At 41.3% G+C, this 21,117-nt stretch overlaps 1 protein-coding gene across 2 annotated transcripts in view; it reads right to left on the bottom strand.

The window, feature by feature from the left end:
- Positions 1 to 19,780, bottom strand: part of LOC148325160 (uncharacterized) — a 21,854-nt gene extending 2,074 nt beyond the window's left edge. The window contains exons 1-6 of one of the 2 annotated variants that reach the window (XM_088310758.1): positions 19,123 to 19,780; positions 16,096 to 16,240; positions 15,913 to 16,008; positions 14,240 to 14,384; positions 2,478 to 2,623; positions 1,140 to 1,279 (exon numbers count right to left, since the gene is read on the bottom strand). In XM_088310758.1, coding sequence (XP_088166884.1) covers positions 1,140 to 1,279; positions 2,478 to 2,623; positions 14,240 to 14,384; positions 15,913 to 16,008; positions 16,096 to 16,240; positions 19,123 to 19,222 — 772 coding nt within the window. In that variant the 5' untranslated portion in view covers positions 19,223 to 19,780. Of the gene's footprint in view, positions 1 to 1,139; positions 1,280 to 2,477; positions 2,624 to 14,239; positions 14,385 to 15,912; positions 16,009 to 16,095; positions 16,241 to 16,708 lie in introns of both variants that reach the window. The other variant, XM_088310759.1, reaches the window with a different exon arrangement.
- Between the last annotated feature and the right edge of the window lie 1,337 nt (positions 19,781 to 21,117).

Consider the following 21,117-nt stretch of genomic DNA (forward strand, 5'->3'; position numbering starts at 1 on the left):
TGGCCCATCCCCAAAAATGAGTTTGACACCGCTGTACTATGTGATGATTTTGCTTTAGATAGTGAAATGTGTTCACAGCAAATTATATCAGAATTTCTATGTAAGGGAGTTCTTAGCTACTAAAAATGTATTCTTTAAACATAAGTTAAAATTATTGTACACAAGAAAGAAAAACAAGACATCTAAATTGTCACCCTTCAAGCGGGTTGTTTGATTATATTTGAGGATCCATTTTTAAAAATGGAAAAAAAATAAAGTCTGTTTCTTTTCTAGTTTGGATTTTAATCTAAAAAGAAAAAGGCATTTTTCCACATTCAAGTTTAGGATCAGATCAAAAATATGAAATGGAAAAACATGTCACAGTTTTTATGTAGTTCCCCCAGTGTTGTTGTTGAGCATGGTTGTGCGGAGCATTTTGTGTTACACCTGGGGACAGTGGCAATCGGCTCGCCTGATAGTGCAGCACAAGCGGAAGGAAGACCAGTGTTTCCCACACCATGTTAATACTTGGGAGAATGTAATGAAAATATTAAAAAGAAAGAAAAAAATACCTCCTCCCCCCAAAAAAAAACAAAAAACAAAAAGAACAGGTAGCAACCGGAGATGTTTATGTTAGTTTGCCGCCACTCAAGCCTGGTTTATAACTCTGCGGCGCATAGCAAAAATGTGACAAATTGGCCAAATTTGTTGCTCTCGTGGAGCACTTCTCCAAAATCCAAAGCTGCAAAGTCTGTCACAGTTTTGAGTCCGTAGGATATTATCAATGGAGTAGCATTAACAAACTGGTTGTCTTTGTGTGTTCTGCTGTGTCTTTACTGTGAACATTTATATGAACAAAGACAGACAATTTTGCTGTCGTTCATTATCACCGTCAGGGGAAATGCAGACAATATGGTGTTTATCTAATGTTCAGAATTCATACGCATCAGCCCTGTTTGCTGTCAAATAATATTCAGCTATGCAACTCAACAAGACACCCTCTCATCACACCAACTGCGGCACGGCTAAACCCTTCACAAAACTATCATACACCCGCCACCCATGTGTAGTTCAGGCAGCTACACACTGCTCTTATCCTCTGCATCACTTAACATAATTGAACAGAATTTTCTGTGAAGCTGAAATTAAGTTAAACTCACCCATGAAGATGACATTTGGGCTGGGGTCTGCTCGATCAAAATGTTTGAAGACATTCCCGAGTAGTGCCACAATCACAACCGGGTACACCGTCAGAATGTTGCGCACCCAACGATCCAGTACCCAGTTTTCAAGAATAAACCTGGACAGAGATGTCTTTTTGTAATAAATGAGGTGACTAAAATATGCAACAAATCTCAGGATGGTGCTGCGGTACACCACTACACAACAGCAAAATACAATCACATATTTGTTACAGTTCCAGCTGTTGTGAAATGTGCTATATAAATAAAGTGGTATTGAATTGTATTGTATAGTAAATAAAATATATAATCAACGTTAATAAACCAATACATCTCTGAGAGTGTTGAATCAAAACAATTGTTTTCTTTAATTTTTGGAAAGGCGGAATTAATTGCTTGGTGTCTGCTAAACTGTCAATTACTATAAGAAGATTCATGAATGGAGACTGGCAAATAATTTCATGTATTAAAGCTATGTTTACACGAGGGATGAACGATTTTGGAAAATTACCCAATCAATTGTTTTTCCTCAATATCGCAATTGTGATTTGATATGAGAATATTTTTTGCAAGGTCTTCTTTGCATCTTATTTTTTGTAAACAAACTCAAGCAATAAATAAATAAATCTGTGTTAGACACATCCATTACCCGTATTAGTAAAGAAAAACAAAACGTTTGGAATAAAGGTTAAAACAAAATTAAAAACCAACCTTCTACATTTAAAAAATGAATGCTTCTAAAGAGTGAAAGCTGTTTACAAGTATGTCTTTTTGTTTATATAGACTGTTTTATAGGATTCGTGCAACTCTGCAGAGTGTATAGTTTTGTTTTCCATTTTAAAATGCACTAAACAATTGCACCCAAAACTTTTAAGGCCACACTATTGCCTTTCATTTAAGCTGCGCCATCATTTATGAACTGCTGGTATAAGCTACAATGTTTAATCAAATGTTGTATTGTTTCATTCATTTGTACATAAATAAAGAATCAAGCTGTAAACTAATCATGGTTATTTAAGAGCAGCTGCTTGCTGGTGCAACATGCCACAATTTACATATGATCTGACTGTTGGTGATTAGTGAACTACCAAAACAATACTTTGTGGCAGCCCTAGTTGAGACAAGAAATTAGTTAATTACATATTGACAGAAAAATTATTTTTATCAAATATTTATTGAGCCGTGTCACAAATACTGTGATAGAATGAGAGAAATGTTGGCAAGACTTGAATAAGGCTGGGGTGGATCTTTGTTTTCTCTTGACAGGCCGCCGGGATCAAAGTGTAAATCTAGCCTAAATGTCTTTCGTAAGCTTACCAGCCAACAAGTTCAGCAAACAGGAGGCAAAGGGAAACTGTTGCTGCTGTGCTCCGGAGCACACCCCACAATTGAAGAACTAGAGTGAAGTTGATCAAAGAAGCAATGGATGTCCATGTGGTGTAGAGAGCCAAACCATTCTGGATCTTCAAAGTTTCCAAACACAGACAAAATGAACTTACTGAAAACAAATTAATACATTTAACGTTAAAATCAATTGCCATATATATTATTTTACAGTGGTGCCTTGAGACACGTGACCCAACTTGGGAGTTTTTATAGATATGACAGGTCAATCTGCTGATTTAATTTTTTACTTTAACTTTCAAGCTCAAACTTGAGGAAGGATGTTGTATGGTGGCAGATGACTCAAATCACTTGACAACAAGCAAGAGTTTTGCTTATATTATGATTAAGTATTCTTCAAAAAACCACAATTGAAGATTACCGTCAAACGAAAATCAAATTTCAAATTTTGTATTTTAAACAACCACATTCCATCAGCTCGCATACAATAGCAAACACCATCGGCACACGGGCAAACGATGAACATCACTCTATGCAGCAGTGTTGCTAACCTTTAAGTCAGCGACTCCCAACCCGTGTGTGAGGGTACATTGTTGAGGTGTGAGAGATCTTAAGGTGTGTGTGGGAAACAATCAAATTTCACTTATTTGATCAGAAAATTATATTATTTATAACAAATAATGTATACTTGTTCATGTATCCCAGCGACATACAAATAAATGATATGAAAAGTTTGTGATTGTTAATTATATAATTACACTTTTTGGGCATTTTTGTTCGGTGGTGTGCTGTGGGATTGTTCAAAATTAAGACGTGCCTTGATTCAATAAATGTTATGAATCATTGCTTTAAGCAACAAACCACAAAAGATGCAGCAGGTTACACGTGCATAACAATATTCACAGGTGGTGCCGGTACAGAGCACCAGCACTTCTCAATTTCAGCATTGAGTGCGCTGGGACTTTTTACGGCATAACAGGACTTCACATGAGCCCTTCAGTAATTCAGGTACCAGGGGATTTATTCAGGATTTTTTCTTCTGCCTCCAGTGTGCGCTGTCAATTAAACATCAACACAACGCCATCCCAATATTCAATCGCTAATTTAGGATGCTACGAAACCGCAAGTTAAAAACGCTGTCATTGTATGTTGTGGCAAAAGTCTCTGGCGCTAGATTGACATCACACGAGACATGAGGTGCATTTAGATGCTGTCGGACATAGTATTTTAAATGAATTAATTAACTTAATGATCGTTGTTACCCACTGCCCAATTTAATTTGCAACAGTCGAATAAAGGGAGTGCTGTGACTTATTTCTTTTCCAATTAAGGCAGTGCTCATAGGCATATAATCGTTATCGTCTCCAAATAATGACTAATGTTACTGCTTTGCTGGGAAGCCGAGAGAGCAACTGATTCTCAACACAGTATGTCCGTATCTTTGACTAATACTGCCCCCCGGTGGCCAATGCGCACATAAGGATGAGCAGCACAATATGTAGTGCAGAGTCTGACAAAAACGGTTTAATAATACATTTTAACCTTTTTTTAGTAACATAATGTGAAGTAATACTACTTTTTTTCATTTAAAACTTGTTACAAATTAAACACATTAAACTAGTATCTGGAGGTGTAACAAGTTGAAATATTAAAGTATAAATAAGAAAATGTATTATTTGTAATACGATAGGAATTTAAATATTAATTTTGTCTTTTGAATATTTCCATGCTTTTCACATTAGTGACGCTGTCGAACTGGGTTCTCCTATAGTTTGTAATAAGAACAATCTGAGATCGATTATTTATGTCTGTATGCACCTAGCAGGCGGCAGTTGGAGACTTTCCTCATTCTAGTAAAGTCTACTGAGGAAACAACACACAACACTGTTGTGATTATTTCACCCTGTTTCAGGGTGTAACATTTTGGAGGCACCGCTGGGATTGCTGTTCAGATGTCCGGTGTCCACGACTTGTTCGCTGAATTCTGAACAAGCTAAATCCTTCAAACCACAACCCATGCAGATTGCAGGGAAAAATCGTTGCTGCTGAGGAGACCTGGAGACTGGTGGGTCACTTTCCTGTCAACTGAGGCCAATTAGAGATCATCAGAGGAAAAGGATAACCTTCCAGTTCAGCGTCTACTCCTGTCCAGCTAACTGATTTCCTTCACTGTCAGCATGATGGAGCAGCTACAAGAAGAGGTACTGGGAATGTTGCATGTACTGACCAAAGATGATCTCCTGGAAATATGTGATTTTCTCAACACATCTGGAAATGGGAGACGGAAAACACGTATATCCTTGGTCACTCACATTATGAATCATCTTGAAAGAGATGAACTAGAGGAGCTCGAGGATGAAGGCATGTCCCAATTATTGTTATTGAAGGACAAGATTTCACAATTGAAGTGTGACATTGATAATCACGTAGTGCAAACTTCACATGGCCCAGGGATAGGAGCTGAGAGAGAGACAGCAGGACTAAGAACTACAAGCGAGCAACAAAGATCGGAACGCGAGCGGACAGTTAAGGATGTTTTGCACCAGCCCCAAAACACCCCAGGTCCTCAAATGAACATTCCGCCCTTAGCCAACATTCAACCCCAGCTAAGTTCACTCTGGCGCAAAGACTTCAAAATTTCAGGTCAAATAGGTGATCCGGGTCAGAGAGATAAACTGACATTCTCCAGTCTTGCCCATCAGATTGAGAATGGACTGAACAGAGGATACTCTGAGATTGAAATAGTTGATGCTGTTATAAGAGCTATATCCCCCTGTTTGCAACTACGCAGCTACTTGGAGGGAAAAATTAACTTAACCCTCCCCACTCTTAGATGCATTCTGCGTTCTCATTTTCAAGAAAGAAGTGCCACAGAGCTTTACAAGCAGTTAGCTTCCGAAGCACAAAATATTAGAGAGACTCCTCAAAGCTTCCTAATGCGAGTTTTGGACCTCAGGCAGAAAGTACTATTTGCATCCCAAGAGTCAGGATCAGGGCTTCAGTATGATCCAGGGTTAGTTCAGCGTATGTGTCTACACACAGTACTCACTGGCCTCCTGAATGACAGTATCAGGATTGATATGCAGCCCCTCTTGCAAGATATTGAGACTTCAGATGAGCTTTTATTAGAGAGGCTCAATGTGGCATGCGCTAATGAGACGGAAAGGAAAAATAAAAAGAAGTTTAGCACCCCACAGACAGCGACACATGTAAGCTTGGTCCAATCAGAAGACCCACCAGCTGCAAAGTGCCCTGTGAAGGAAGTTAAAGCAAAAGTATCTCCTGAATTGTTAGCAGAATTAGCTGAACTTAAGACAGGTGTTGCATCTCTTCAGGCCCTTAGTACAGAGATAGCCCAGATTAAGGAGACACTACAACAGCCCATGTTTCAACCACAGTCCTATGTCTCGCCTTCAGTTAGTAGACCAGTTAGAGGACTCCAGCCACCCATGGCACAACAACAGTATTACCACAGCCAGTCCCCCGCAGCCCCCCAAATGCCGGTCCAACAGGCCCCCCATTGGAACAACAACCGCCATGTTTATGCTCCAAGGAGATGTTTTGCCTGCCAGCAAGCAGGGCCTGATGTACGGTGTACACACTGCTACCGATGCGGAAGTGGAGAACATTTCCAAGCTGGATGTAAAAAAAGAGGCGCCAGACCACCAAGCGGAGCCCCTTTAAACGGTTAGTGGTTACCCCTGAGGGACGAGTGTTAACCATGAACTGCAAAAAGTCCCAAATATGTGCGAATTGTGACAGTGGAGGTTCATTGAAAGAGCTAAAACGATGTGCATCCTGCAAAGAGACATTTTATTGCTCTAAAGTGTGCCAAAGGAAACACTGCGCCAAACATAAGCAAGATTGTACTTACCTAAAAACTGGCAACAACGATGAGAAAAACTCTAACAAAGACAAACGTGCCCTCTATTTGCCACCCCTTGTCTCAATGGGTCACCGCCGTAAGGTCACCTCCCTAGTTGGAAGACAGTGTCTTGTGAAATGTTATCTAAATGGTCACCAACTCCAAGCACTATGGGACACAGGCTCCCAGGTGTCCATTATTGATGAAAGATGGAAAGAAAACTTTGCGCCAGAAGCAAAACTAGAGATGTTGCGGAAATTTTAGACTCACCAGAGGATCTGACATTGACTGCAGCAAATGGAACTGGAATGCCTTACCTGAGATGGATTGAGACAACGTTTCGTCTAATCTCAGAAGCAGACCAGATAAAAGAACTGACCATCCCAATGCTTGTGACAAGGGGCTGCCCCTTGTCTCATCCCATTATTGGATTCAATGTCATTGAACATATCTTGACACATACTGAAAAGAACAAACAGTATGTCACTGTGAGGAGAGCCTTCCCAAGTCTAAAAAGAAACAAAGTGAGAGCTTTTATACAGGCTGTTAGTGTAGAGAAGGTTGACAAATATGCAGTGAAAACAAAGAAATATAAAGTTTCCGTACCAAGACACACCTGCATTTCTATCAAGTGTCGAGTGGCTACTCATCCTTTTAAGGAAGACATGACTATGCTTTTCCAGCCTGATGTGAATCCCCAGTGGACAGATGGTCTTGAATTTAATGACACCCTGGTCACTGTCCCAAAAGGTGTTTTCCCAGTCATTGCACTTGATGTCTCTAACCCCACTGACCATGACATTTGGTTGCCCGGGCGCTCAGTAATTGGCACAGTACAAACCATCATGACTGTATTTCCTGCTGAGATTTTTGAACAAACTGCTACACCAGCTACGGTGAGCCACACCAGCATTCATCGACCATCGAATGCAGGAGAGCAGTGGGATCCCCCTGTAGATCTCAGCCACCTGACAGGAGATCAGCAGCAGGTAGTCAGGGAACTGCTGAGGGAAGAGTGTCAATCTTTTTCAAGGTCAGATAATGACATTGGCTGTATTGACAGATTGCAAATGACCATCTCGCTCAAAGATCCTGGGCCAGTCAAACATACATACATGTCAGTGCCCCGGCCACTGTACCAAGAGATGAAGGATTACAGTGAACCCCCGCTACTTCGCGGTTCACCTTTCGCGGGTTCAGTGCTTCGCGGGTCTAAAAAATATTCGGGGGCATTGTAGTTTCGCCGAGCGGCACAAGGGGGCGCTGAAGCGGTTAGACGGCCGGCGTGCGCCGAAGAGGAGAGTGGACGAAGAAGAGCAAGTTCCCCCGGACACGATTGGTGGCGACGGACACGATCGGGGGCGACGTTTCGCGCGGTTCGGACCGTACCCGAGCTGCGGCCGGCGTGCGTGGCAGTTAAGCCGAAGAGAAACAACTTCCGCCCGGGCACTCGCGCGGCGACATTTTGCTTCGTTCGGGACCGTGCGTGAGCTCCGAAGGAGACCGGCCGGCGTGTGTGGCTGTCAAGCCGAAGAGAAACAACTTCCGCCCGGGCACCGGCGGAGCGCGAGGCTGTCAGTTATGAATGAATAAATGAATAAATAAATAAATGAAGAATGCCACCTTTCATTTCACTGTCATGATCCGTGCCTGTCATGCCGCGTGTGTTTTTGTTTTTTCAGCTGTGTGGGTGTTCCTCCAGCGATCGTCTCGCGCCATGCCATCAGCTGCTGCGAGACGCGCTGATTACACTGACTATATTGTGATTATAATAAATATCTTTGTATCACCACCTTTTTTCCCGGGTCTGCGTTTGGAGAGTCCTGCTCGATCCTCCAGTTCTGCTGGAGGATCATAACATTCACAGGGCACACCGGACGGCGTACCAGCAGGTAAAAGTCGAAGTAATTAAATAAATACAAAAAGAAGTAATTGAATAAATACAAAAATAATGGCTGGGGAATAAAAAAATAATAAGTTTTAATCATAATTTGTTTTTTTGTTATAACATGAATTTCACTCTCTCTCTCTCTACCAGTATATATATATATATATATATATATATATTTTTTTTTTTTTTTTTTTTAAGCATTTTTGAAGGTGTGCCGCTACTTTGCACCTATATATATTTATATATAAATATATATATATATATATATATATATATAGGTGCGAAGTATATATATACACGGTGTTTTTTTTTGTTTTTTAAGGTGCGACGCTACTTCGCGGATTTTCAGTTTTCGCGGGTGGTCTCGGTCCCCATTAACCGCGATAACCGGGGGTTCACTGTACCTCCATGACCTGAGAGCGCAGGGCTGGGTCAGGAAGTCGAACTCTTCATATTCCTCTCCGGTCGTGTGCGTCAGAAAAAAGGATGGCACCCTACGCTTGTGCATAGACTATAGAGGCCTAAATCAAAAGACGCATCCCGATCGCCAGCCAATCCCCCGAGTTCAAGACATCATGGATGGGCTGGGGGGTAACTGCTGGTTCTCTCTCTTTGACCAGGGAAAAGCTTACCATCAAGGATTTATGTCTGAAGAAAGTAGACCACTGACTGCTTTTGTTACCCCATGGGGGCTTTATGAGTGGATTCGCATCCCTTTTGGCCTCATGAATGCCCCAGCAGCATTCCAGCGTTGCATGGAGGACTGTCTGGAAGGACTTCGGGATAACATATGCATCCCTTATTTGGATGACACACTGGTCTTCAGTAAGACCTTTGAAGACCATGTGGCCAACGTGAGACAAGTGCTTAAGCGACTCAGAGAATATGGCATAAAACTTAAACCAAACAAGTGTGAGCTCTTCAAACCCGAGATCCGCTATTTGGGCCGTATAGTCTCTGCAGATGGTAGTAGAGTTGACCCAGCTGATTTTGAAGCTGTTCGATCATTAAAGGACATCAAGCCCCACACTGTTGGCCAGCTAAGGAAGATTCTTGGTTTCCTCACTTACTACAGACAATATGTCAAAGATTTCGCTAGAAAAGCTAGTTGTCTGTATGATCTTCTGAAAGCAGACCCCACTAATGCCCAAGGAAAAACAGGCAAAACAAAGAAAGCTAGCCATGTAGTGCCCTCAAACAAGCCAATCATGTGGACTGACCAGCACCAGCAGGCACTTGAACATCTAATTGATTGTCTGCTTCACCCACCAGTGTTGGGTTTCCCAGATTTCACTCAACCATTCATTCTCCACACCGATGCTTCACATGAAGGTTTGGGTGCAGTACTGTGTCAAAGACAAGATGGTAAGCTTCGAGTCATTGCCTATGGCTACCGCACATTAACCGCAGCTGAGAAGAACTATCACTACCATGCAGGCAAGCTGAAGTTTTTAGCATTAAAATGGGCAATCACTGACAAATTTCGTGACTATTTGTTCTATGCTCCAACATTCACTGTATATAGTGACAACAACCCGCTCACATATATCTTGTCTACCGCAAAGCTGAATGCCACCACTTCCAGGTGGGTCGCAGAGTTGGCTGATTTTCACTTCACGATAAAGTACCGGCCAGGGCGAGAAAATGTTGATGCAGATGCTTTGTCAAGGATGCCGTTAAATGTGGAGTCTCTGATGGAGGAATGTTCAGTGGAGCTGCCACCTGATGCCGTCATTGCCATTATCCAAGCAGTTGAGGTACAAGAAATGTCTTTTTCAACCCTACCTTTCCCTACGATTTGTCTCTCAGTCTCAGTTGCAGATGAGGCCGCAACAGAATCAGTCAGTCCCATACCAAAGGAACACCTAAAGAAAGCACAAGAATCTGACCCATTCATCCGTCCTGTACTACATTCTAAAACTGTCCGGTTGTAAACCATTAACTGAGGAGCTAAAGTCACTCGACCCCAAAACAAAATGCCTATTCAGAGAGTGGGCCAAGTTGTTGATAGACAAGGAAGGAATTTTGTACAGAATCACCACAGCTCAAAAACAACTAGTTCTTCCTGAACAATACAAAGGAAAGGTACTGACGGAGCTGCACAATAACATGGGACATCAGGGTGTCGACCGTACCGTATCACTGGTGCGAGACCGCTTCTTCTGGCCATATATGCAGTCTGACATCGAGCATTATGTGACGAAAACATGTTCCTGTCTCAAACAGAAAAAGCCGTGCTGTGAATCGAAAGCCCCATTGACAAATATTGTGACAACACAGCCTTTTGAACTGGTGTGTATCGATTTCCTCCATCTTGATCGATGCACAGGAGGATATGAATATATCCTTGTGATTGTAAACCACTTCACACGTTTTGTCCAAGCATACGCCACTACCTCCAAGTCAGGAAGGACTGCTGCGAATTTCATCTTTCATGACTTTGCCCTGAGGTTTGGATTCCCCTCTCGTATCCACCATGATCAAGGGGGGGAATTTGAAAATCAGTTGTTTGAGCAACTGAAGAAACTCATTGGCATGGCGGGATCCAGGACAACACCCTATCACCCGATGGGAAATGGTCAGGTGGAACGCATGAACAGAACATTGTTGCAAATGCTTCGAACGCTGACTGAGACGCAGAAATCAAACTGGAAGGATTCTCTGAACAAGCTTGTGTATGCTTACAACTGTACCCGTTGTGATGTGACAGGCTACTCCCCATTTTACCTCCTATTTGGAAGATCGCCGAGGCTTCCAGTCGACTTGCTCTTTGGACTGTGCACAGAGTCAGATACAAATGGCCAACGAGACTACGTGGAGAAATGGAGACGAGGTATGGAGGAGGCATATGCCATTGCAAATGAGAGCGCCCAGAAAGCAACAGAACGGAGTAAACGTCTATAATAATGCAACGGCCAGGAGTTCAACGCTCAACCCTGGGGAACGTGTTTTAATTAAAAACCTGACTCCAAGGGGAGGCCCCGGAAAACTCCGCGATTACTGGGAGAATACAATTCACACAGTGGTGAGACAAATGGGATCCGACCTACCAATCTATGAAGTGAAGCCAGAGAAAGGTAAAGGCCGTTCTAGAATTCTACACCGAAATTTGCTCATGTCCTGTGACTATTTACCTTTTGAGACACAACCAGAAGTATGTCAAGGGAGCAAAAGGATACGGAAAGATAATTCTGGATCGCCACCTGAAGAATTTGATGATGACAGTGGAGATGAATATGACATTCATTATGCGCCTGTGCAGGTTCAGACGCCAACTCTGTTACACGACAAATGCACTGTCCAAGAAATGGAGTTGGAGCACAGACCACAGACATTTGAACAAAAGGCTGAGGTTGAAGCCCCCGCTCCCATTCAAGTACAGCCCCAAGGTGACTTTCAAGTGAGAGAGCCGGACACATTTTCAGAGAGCCTACCTGCCAAAGAGACAAGCATGTCAGTTGGACAACCTTCCGATGATCACTTGTTAGATAACCTTCCGTTAATTGGTGTGGATGAACCTGAGGAGTTACCCTACCAGCTGCCAAAAAGGGAAAGGCACCCGCCACGACGTATGACCTACGATCAACTTGGTGTTCCTTCCTGCTTCAACATCCTGACATCCCCACCACTTATACCCGTTTACCCTGCACAAATACTGCCCCCATGGTTGACACACCTCCAGCCCTACTACCTCCAACCTCATTACCTTCAGTAACCCCTTATGTATGGACACCAACAAGCATGAACTTATAGGAGGGACATGTTCAACGGAACTATGAACTAAAATGGACTGTTATGGACTGATAGGGACTGTTTTACCATTTTCGGCCAGTGGACATGAACTGTGAGGATTGGACGCCCATTGTATTTGATCTGTGACCATTTGAACTTTGGCATTTGACACTTGTTTGAGTATCAGCTCAGAGAAGGGGATTTCTGTCATTAGGTTGAAAAAAAACAAAAAAAAACTGTATGTAACGATTGACAAGGAGAAAAGTTGTATAGATGTGTTGCTGTCGGGACGACATTTATTTTGCAGGGGAGAGTGTAACAAGTTGAAATATTAAAGTATCAATAAGAAAATGTATTATTTGTAATACGATAGGAATTTAAATATTAATTTTGTCTTTTGAATATTTCCATGCTTTTCACATTAGTGACGCTGTCGAACTGGGTTCTCCCGTAGTTTGTAATAAGAACAATCTGAGATCGATTATTTATGTCTGTGTGCACCTAGCAGGCGGCCGTTGGAGACTTTCCTCATTCTAGTAAAGTCTACTGAGGAAACAACACACAACACTGTTGTGATTATTTCACCCTGTTTCAGGGTGTAACAGAGGCCCTATTGTGTCAAAGCAGACCACAGCGATCCATGATACCATGAAAACATGCCCCTGTGGGGCTGGGAACATGGCAATGATGATGTGGAATGCTAGAACATAGCTGTTGTGATTTTATAGCTGTACAATGAAATTGTTGTATTTCTGCTTTTCTGTCCTTAAGTTCCAAACGTCATAGGTGGAATACTACCTATTATGCAAATTCCAGGTAAATATCTCTAAAACAGTGACCAGGGCAGTTCCATTAAACACACAATTAAACTGATAAGACCATTGTCACAAGATTGTAGCTCATTCTGTTGGTGGTCAGTGGGCCATCGATCTTATACGTATATTGCTTGTCATCATTAGTTTTGGGTGAGCTGTTTTTGGACCAGAGGCTGGGTAGACCCAGAACTAGCTGCCAGTAAACTAAAAGGCACATACACTATAGCAGTGCTTCTCAATTATTTTCTGTCACGCCCCCCCTACCAAGAAGAAAACAATTCGCGCCCCCCCCACGCCGCCACCATTCTTTTTACATTTTGTACTTTTCCTGTGTATATTGATGTTAGATTATGTCAATGAAATGTCCCTTAGCAAAGCTAAATTAGTAAGAACTATAATTTTGAGAACTATTATTGTGAGGATCTCAAAACTCAGCACTCTGTGGTGCAAATATTGATGAGATGATAAATATTTACTATACGTTTGACATCGAACCTCATCGTCGTGATGACGTCATCCGTTTCCGTGTTCCAGTCTGAGAGCGTCTGCTAAATTGCTGACGTAGCCGTCGTCTTATTTTATGTTTCGATACGTAATGTTTGCAATACAACATTTCTGCTCAGAGCCGCTGGCTCTCCGCCCAAACACGGTTCGAGTCAGACTTCTGTTAAAAGTCGAGCGTACATCGAAGCACTCATTACTCTGTAATTCATTTTAGCGATTAGCACGCTGAGCGCCCCCTCGTTCGCCTTCTCGTTTAGAAGGCGACTTGATAGTGGAGTTGTTCTATTTTGTCATCACGCAGCTCCTTGCTGCTGCTGTGCACGGACTTAGACATAGTAAAAATAAAGCTCATACTGCTGCGACACAGACTTAGATACAGTAGAAATAAAGCTCATACTGCTGCGACGCAAGATACCTTGGCGGCTAGCATTCAAGTAGCGCCGAAAGAAATAACTTCCGGGACAACGAGCGGCAGGGTGACGCTTTTTTTTTAATCAGTACTGCGTGACCGACTGCGTAAACCCGGGGTACAAACTGCAGCGTTGACTATCTCAAATTTGCGTTGCGGTCCCAAAACGATCGTTTAGCTGTACTATAGTACGCCGGAAAAAAAGCATGTACCCCAGGGTCACACGCGTCCCACTATTTGAGAATCACTGCACTATAGTAAAACAACCATTCACAACTATGGGCGATTTAGGATCTTTAATTAGCAATGAGTAATACATGCAAGCATACAGAAAACATGCAAAATCGATTTGGAAGGCCAAGATTTGTACCCTGAACCACAGAATTGTAAGGCAACATGCAAAACACTTTTCGACAGTGCTGCGCGGCTGGTGACTGGTTGGGTGTGAATGATTAAAATAAATAAATAATAAATAAGGTAACTCTTTTCTTGCACTCACACAACAGGCAGTCCACCTACCAGAATTGTTACACAGGTCAGATCTTTGGAATAATAGGTGTTTAGCCAGAGTCCATAGTAATCTGTGATAAAGCAACAGATACTGAGGGCGCCGTAGTTTGAAATCACGATTAGGATCAATACAACCAATGCTGACAGCATCAACCTAAAATAGAAAGAGACAAACCGTGAAATAATCAAATGAGCATAAGTTAAATATTGTATGACAGGCATATGTTCAATTAAATTTACTCCTATGCCCGATGAGCCTTTGTGTGAATTCGGTGCGCGACTTTTAGTATAGTGAAACCGGCATTTTGTCTACATGGAAACTGTTGAGCAAGTCCACTCTCTGTCAGTTACAAAACAACACGGGAATGTCAATTGTTGCATCTTAGAAGAGAAAACATTTCAATCCCGCTTCCTGCTAATGAAACGCGTTAGGAGGATGACGTAAAAAAAAAGAGGCCGGCGAAAAGGTATAGTTAAGATTGAACTACTTTCCCAACTCAGTCGCTTCAGATTTGGGGTAATCAGCAATCTCAAAAGCTCTGAGGCGTATCAGCACCTATACAGTAATAAAGTTGGGTGCGTTTTGTTACCCTCAAGTTGATGTAGGAGTCAGCCAACCAAAACTACTACTTCCCACACTTAAAAGAACCCTGTCTGTAATGTCATGCTTGCTTTTAGATTTATTGGGTTGTTATTAACATAACTATAAGATCAAACAGTTTTGTATAAACTTTGATTGCATGGACGCCGCCATTGTCGCAATGTATTCTGGGAAGTGACGTAGAATGGTTGCTAGCCATATTTCTGCGCTGTCAAGCAAAGGAAAACAATTGTGAACTATCACTACCATCGGCAAAAAGGAGTCAAATTGCCACACTGCATGGCTTTTTCGATGTAGTTTTTAATCAACTGGGAATAAACAAAGTGAGGTAAGCTTTCCTAGGGAAAGGAAGTTAAGAAAACATTGGGAAGATGCAGTTGGAAAAGTGTTTTGTTTGCCCCAAAGTATGGCAGCAATGATCAATTGATGACGTTATATGATGTCACATGAACACTATTTAGAGGAGTAAGCCCAGGCTGCCAAGTGCAGTTCGAGGCGTGGCTCAACGTGGGGGGTCCTAAACGTTTGATGCTGGATTCACGACCTCTAAGCACCTTCTTTTTTCTTTAACTATTTCATTGGCAGCTTGGGCTGTCTTATGACGTGATGCAATATATTTTTTTTTTTTTACACTTAATCTCACATAGAAAATTACAAACTGTCTGAAATCCAAATACTAACCTCAACCAAACAGCAAATGCGCCCTCTGTTGGGACGTGTCGAATTGCACCCATCCCACTCATTTATAAGTGTGGACATCTTTTGAACCCAATGACCTAGTCTTAATTAAAGTTTGGTAGGTGTGCACAAGTTGTATTTTAGTTGTAAAATTATTGTACTGACTATCACGCCTTTCCCACACAGATCACATTGGAGCAGTCCCAGATTGATAATGTGGAGAACTCGTTAGTGTGATTTACGTATCAATCTGGTTCTTTCCATTTTAGCATGGAACTGGGAGATTTCAGTTTTTTTCTTTCTAATTTACTATGTCCAGGTAGATAAGACTGTACTTTTTGACATGACTGCACATTTTAACATTAACATGCATACAAAGATGAATCAGAAACCATAGACATACTCTCTGTCCCACAACAGCAGCCAGATAATATTCAGCACAATGTTGAACAGCCAGAGGAAATAGAAGGCGTACGGCAGCAGACACTGAGCCCAGGACCTGTTCAAAAAGTAAAAAATATGTTTCAGCCGCTCTGAGAATGAATAGTAATATTAGACTGCAGAAAACACTCGGATATTTGCTTACCCTCTGAACACAAATAGGGTGATATATATGACCATAAAGGAGAGCCAGATATAAATAACACTCCAAATGGAGAAGGTCCAGCCAACAGGTGTGATGTCTGTCTCATAACGGGCTGACACATTACCTGTTGAGGAATGGAAGGCACCTGCAAAGCAGAGTCATTCATTGTATTGGAAAGTCATTTCATTGTCATCCACTTTTGCTGGTCAGGATCCCAGGTGAGCTGGCGCCTATCCTAGCTGACGATGGTTGAGGGCAGGATACACCCTTGACTTGTTGCCAGACAATCTCAAAGCACAGGACAGTATAGATCAGTGCTTCTCAATTATTTCCTGTCACGCCCCCCCTACCAAGAAGAAAACAATTCGCGCCCCCCCATCACCAATTTCTTTTTTTTACATTTTGTACTAATGTACATGTTCTTTGTATATTGATGTTAGATTGTCAATAAAATATCCCCTTAACAAAGCTAAATTGATACAAAAAATATCATTTGGAGAACGATTATTGTGAGGATCTCGAAACTCAGTACTGTTGTGCAAATATTAATGAGATGATAAATATTTACTATACATTTTTTTGTTTTTTTTTAACTTTATTAATATGAACAAACCATCCATCCATCTTCTGTACCGCTTCTCCTCACTAGGGTCGCGGGGGGTTCTGGAGCCGATCCCAGCTATCTTCGGGCAGTAGGTGGGGGACACCCTGAACTGGTTGCCAGCCAATTACAGGGCACACAGAGACGAACAACCATCTGCACTCACACTCATACCTAGGGGCAATTTAGAGTGTTCAATCGGCCTGCCATGCGTGTTTTTGGAATGTGGGAGGAAACCGGAGTACCCGGAGGAAACCCACGCAAGCACGGGGAGTACATGCAAACTCCACACAGGATGGCCGCAGCCGGATTCGAAACCACGACAGCTGCTGTGTCTCACTGTGAGGCCATCGTGCTAACCAGTCAGCCACCGTGCCGCCATGAACAAACCAAACAGTTATTAATGCATATATAATATAGAAAAGACAAAAAAAAAATGTAAACAAAAATTTCATATAAATAACATAAAGCAACAGTTTTAATATGTTTACTGTACATTTTTTTATGTTTACAATACGTTTGACGTCGAACCTCTTCGTCTTGACGACGTCAGCCATTTCCCTGTTCCAGCCTGAGAGCGTCGGCTAAATTGCTAACGTAGCCGTTGTCTTATTTTATGTTTAGATACGTAATGGTTACAATACAACATTTCTGCTCATAGCTGTTGGCTCTCTGCCCAAACGCGGTTCGAGTCAGACTTCTGTTAAAAGTCGAGCATACATCGAAGCAATTCATTTTAGCAATTAGCGCGCATAGCGCCTCCTTGCTTGCCTCCTCGTTTAGCACGCAACTTGTTTGCGGAGTCGTTTATTTGCTATCACGTAGCTTGTTGCTGCTGCAGTGCGCGGACTAACATATAGTTCAAATAAAGACCGTTCTGCTGCGGCGCAAGATAGCTTGGCGCAGAGCATTTAAGTAACGGCGAAAGAAATGACAACGAGCGACAGGGCGAAGCTTTTTTTAATCAGTACTCCGTGACAGGGCGGCGCCTTATTTTTAATCAGTACTGCATGAACTAGGGGCACAAACAGCTTTGACGAGCTCAAACTCGCGTTGTCTGAGATCGCCTTTTTCGGTCCCAAAACAATGCATCGTTCAGTCGTACTACGGGGGGAAAAAAACATGTTTCCCAGGGTCCCACACACCCCCCTCAGTATGGCACCGCGCCCCCCACTATTTGAGAATCGCTAGTATAGATGAATAACAGTGGGCAATTCAGAGTACCACCAATTGGAAAACTCACTTACCGTATATATAAAATGATGAAATCACATAAAGAGGATACTGTACATGGTTTAAAGTTATTCTTCTAATTTCCTGCTAATCTAGATTACAATTTATGAAAAATAGCTTTGTAACAGCTCCAGCTGTTGTGAAATGCGCTATATAAATAAAGTTGTATTGTATTGTATTACATTGTAGCAGTAAATCAGCAAAGGCCACAAATAATCCACTCAACCAGTTTATTCGTCACCGCTAATCGTGGAGAAAATTAATCAGAATCATGTTTACATCTCGCTAGAAACATCATAGTCCACTTCACTAATCCTCTCCCTTTTTCATTGTGTTTTGATCACTTAAATTCACTATGGTATCTTAATTGATTGCGAAATTTCTTTGGTCTAAAGAATGCAAATGCGAGTAATTTCCCCCCAATTTCGGCGCAATCAAACGCTTACTTTATGTGTTAAATTGTAGCGAATGGTGTGCTGAAAACCACACCGTCGGATACTGCCACTTTTATGCAAAACCTAGTTTAAATTACAGCAAATCAAAAACACAAAATTATACATTCTTCATGCCTTTCAATGAAAACAAACGTAGCAACATTGCGCCGCCTTCAGTCAATGCGTGCGCGCTCCCGTGTAAGGGGATACAGATTTTTTGGGGGGTTAGTACTTTGGCACAACACCGGCAACCATTCATTACATACATCTCGCCGTGGTGATAACATACAACTGGAGCACATATTCTCCGCAACAAAACTTTTTTTTAAAAATATATCTCGGCAACCCAAACAGAGTACCCTAGTAGAGCTTTATGACTTGCAACGCCCCTGCTCCGTACCTCTTAATTTTTTTTAACAATGTTTATAATTTCTTGAAGACAGTCTGGAGATGTAAACGAGCTGTTTTGACTCGCGTGTTTTTTGGAGATTTAAACAGTTACGCAAGATTCATAACTTGATTAATATTTCCGTCCATTTTCCGAATCGATTATCCTCGCTCGGGACAGTCACAGGGACATTACAGTGGAATCGTCTTTAAAAGATCTTTACGATCATGCTGGTTTCATGTACATTAATTGTCAATGTTTTAAATTTTATGCATATACCTACTAAATTATGTCGGAATGCTGCCTAATCCAACACCCCACTAGCAGAGCGATAGGGAGGTTAAAAAACTTAGATCATTGTCACCACTCACCTCTACCCGCCCCTGCTAAGCCGTTAACGACCAAAACTGCCACAAAAACCACCGCACATAAGATGATGACAAATATTCGGGGGAAAACTCTGTCCTTCATTTTAACGACGCTGCGACTTATTTTTTGCAAGTCTGTCCTCGGTGGTTCCGATCACAAATATGGATACACCCACGGATCCCGGTTGACCGACGTGCCGACGTGGCCGTCATGTTGGCAGGGGCGTTTTACCCATTAACGGCAAACATATACATTGAAATCAAGTCATAACTTCTCATTTCTCAACCAATTAACATTAGCGTTTCTTTTCCATTACCCGATATCAAACAGTGTGCTATCAATATAGAAAATTTGAGGGAATAGGCTGAACAAACTGTTTACATCTGAAAGGTTTTTCATATTTAAAATTGAATGCAATTGCGCATTCCGTGCGCGGCATGATTCGCCGGCATCTTTGTTCTTTCGTTAATCTTGTTTTCTCCATTTAGGGAATGCACAGATGCCATTGCCCCTACCATTTTAGCGACGTCGTCGGCACGCATCTCACAAGAAGTATGTCGTATTTATCTATATTAACATCTCTGACTAGAGAAACGTGGTTGCATGCCATAAAACGCCCCTGAACGGCTTGGCCTGTTGCTGACACTGTCGCACCAGACGTGATCGGGCTGCAAGATTATAACTTTTTTTTAATTTTTTTTTTTTTTAAACTTTATTGAACATTTTGAATAGACAGTACAACAGTATCACAAGATCAGTTCAGGTATTGAACTAACATGTACATTTTTCATCCTTAAATAGAATTCACAACAAAGGATAATGAATGTAGAAAAAAATGTATATTATAAAATAAAATAAAAATACACAGTAAAACAGGAACAATGTCTCTGGATATATGTAATTAAGGCTTTTAAAGGAAAAAGGCATTCAAAAATGTCAATATCTTGTTGCTTTTCTTGTTGTTAATTAATTTAATCGAGTTAAATATGGATTTCAACTCTATCAGGAAAGGCATAAATCTGGGAGAGGATCTTGAGAATTTCTGTTTGTGGATAAAAAAATTTGCATAAAGAATGATGAAATTAATTAAGTATGTAAAATTGTTTTTCAAATTTCCCCATTGTGGGACTAATAAAGGACATCTTTATCTTTTATCTTTATCTTTGTTATCGTTTGGGTTACTATAATAGCAAACAATATCCTTCAGATTAAGAACACAGGGGGTTTCAGATGGTTTAAAGAAATGAAACATTAAATCAGCCCAAAATTGCTTTGTGATCATACAGTCAAAGAATAAATGAGATATTGTTTCAGTTTCATTCCCACAGAAAGAGCAAATATTGCTAATATCAATAAATTTGGAAATTAAGGAATTAACCGGATATATATTATGTAAGATATTAAAATGTATCACCTTGGCTTTATTAGTAATACAGTATTTATAAGGTAAAAGCCATGCTTTTTTCCAATTTACGTCCACAATCTGAGAATTCCAAAAAGATTTCCCTCTGGGCACAATTTTGTTATTTTTTAATAGAATTCGACGTATATGCTGATTATTACATTTTATGTCTATTAATTCAATTCCGTCTAGTGTTAAAATAGAATCTGTAGGAGCAGCTTTACTATATTTTAAGTGGTTTGCCATAAGCTGAATCAGACCATTAGGAATGGCACGTATTACTAAATTAAAGATTTTGAAAGGAATTGGAAAGTTGTGTACAGACATGAATTGCTCATAAAATAGCATATTACCCAATTCATCAAATAGATTTAGGAGGTGATTAATTCCTTTTTCGTGCCATTTGGGAAGAAATAGAGACTTGTTTCGAACAAGTATATTGGAGTTGTTCCAAAGGAGAGTTTTGTGAGGTGAGAAATTGTGGACAAAGGCCAATACCCACGCAAGCAGGGCCTGTTGATAAAATTTGGAGAGTTTGATAGGTAATTTGGTTGGCACAAAATTACACTGAAGAAGAAAGTGAAGTCCTCCAATT

This window comes from Idiotropiscis lumnitzeri, chromosome 12, assembly GCF_059441095.1.
Source record: "Idiotropiscis lumnitzeri isolate Australia: NSW breed Sydney's pygmy pipehorse chromosome 12, RoL_Ilum_1.0, whole genome shotgun sequence".
Lineage (NCBI taxonomy): Eukaryota > Metazoa > Chordata > Actinopteri > Syngnathiformes > Syngnathidae > Idiotropiscis > Idiotropiscis lumnitzeri.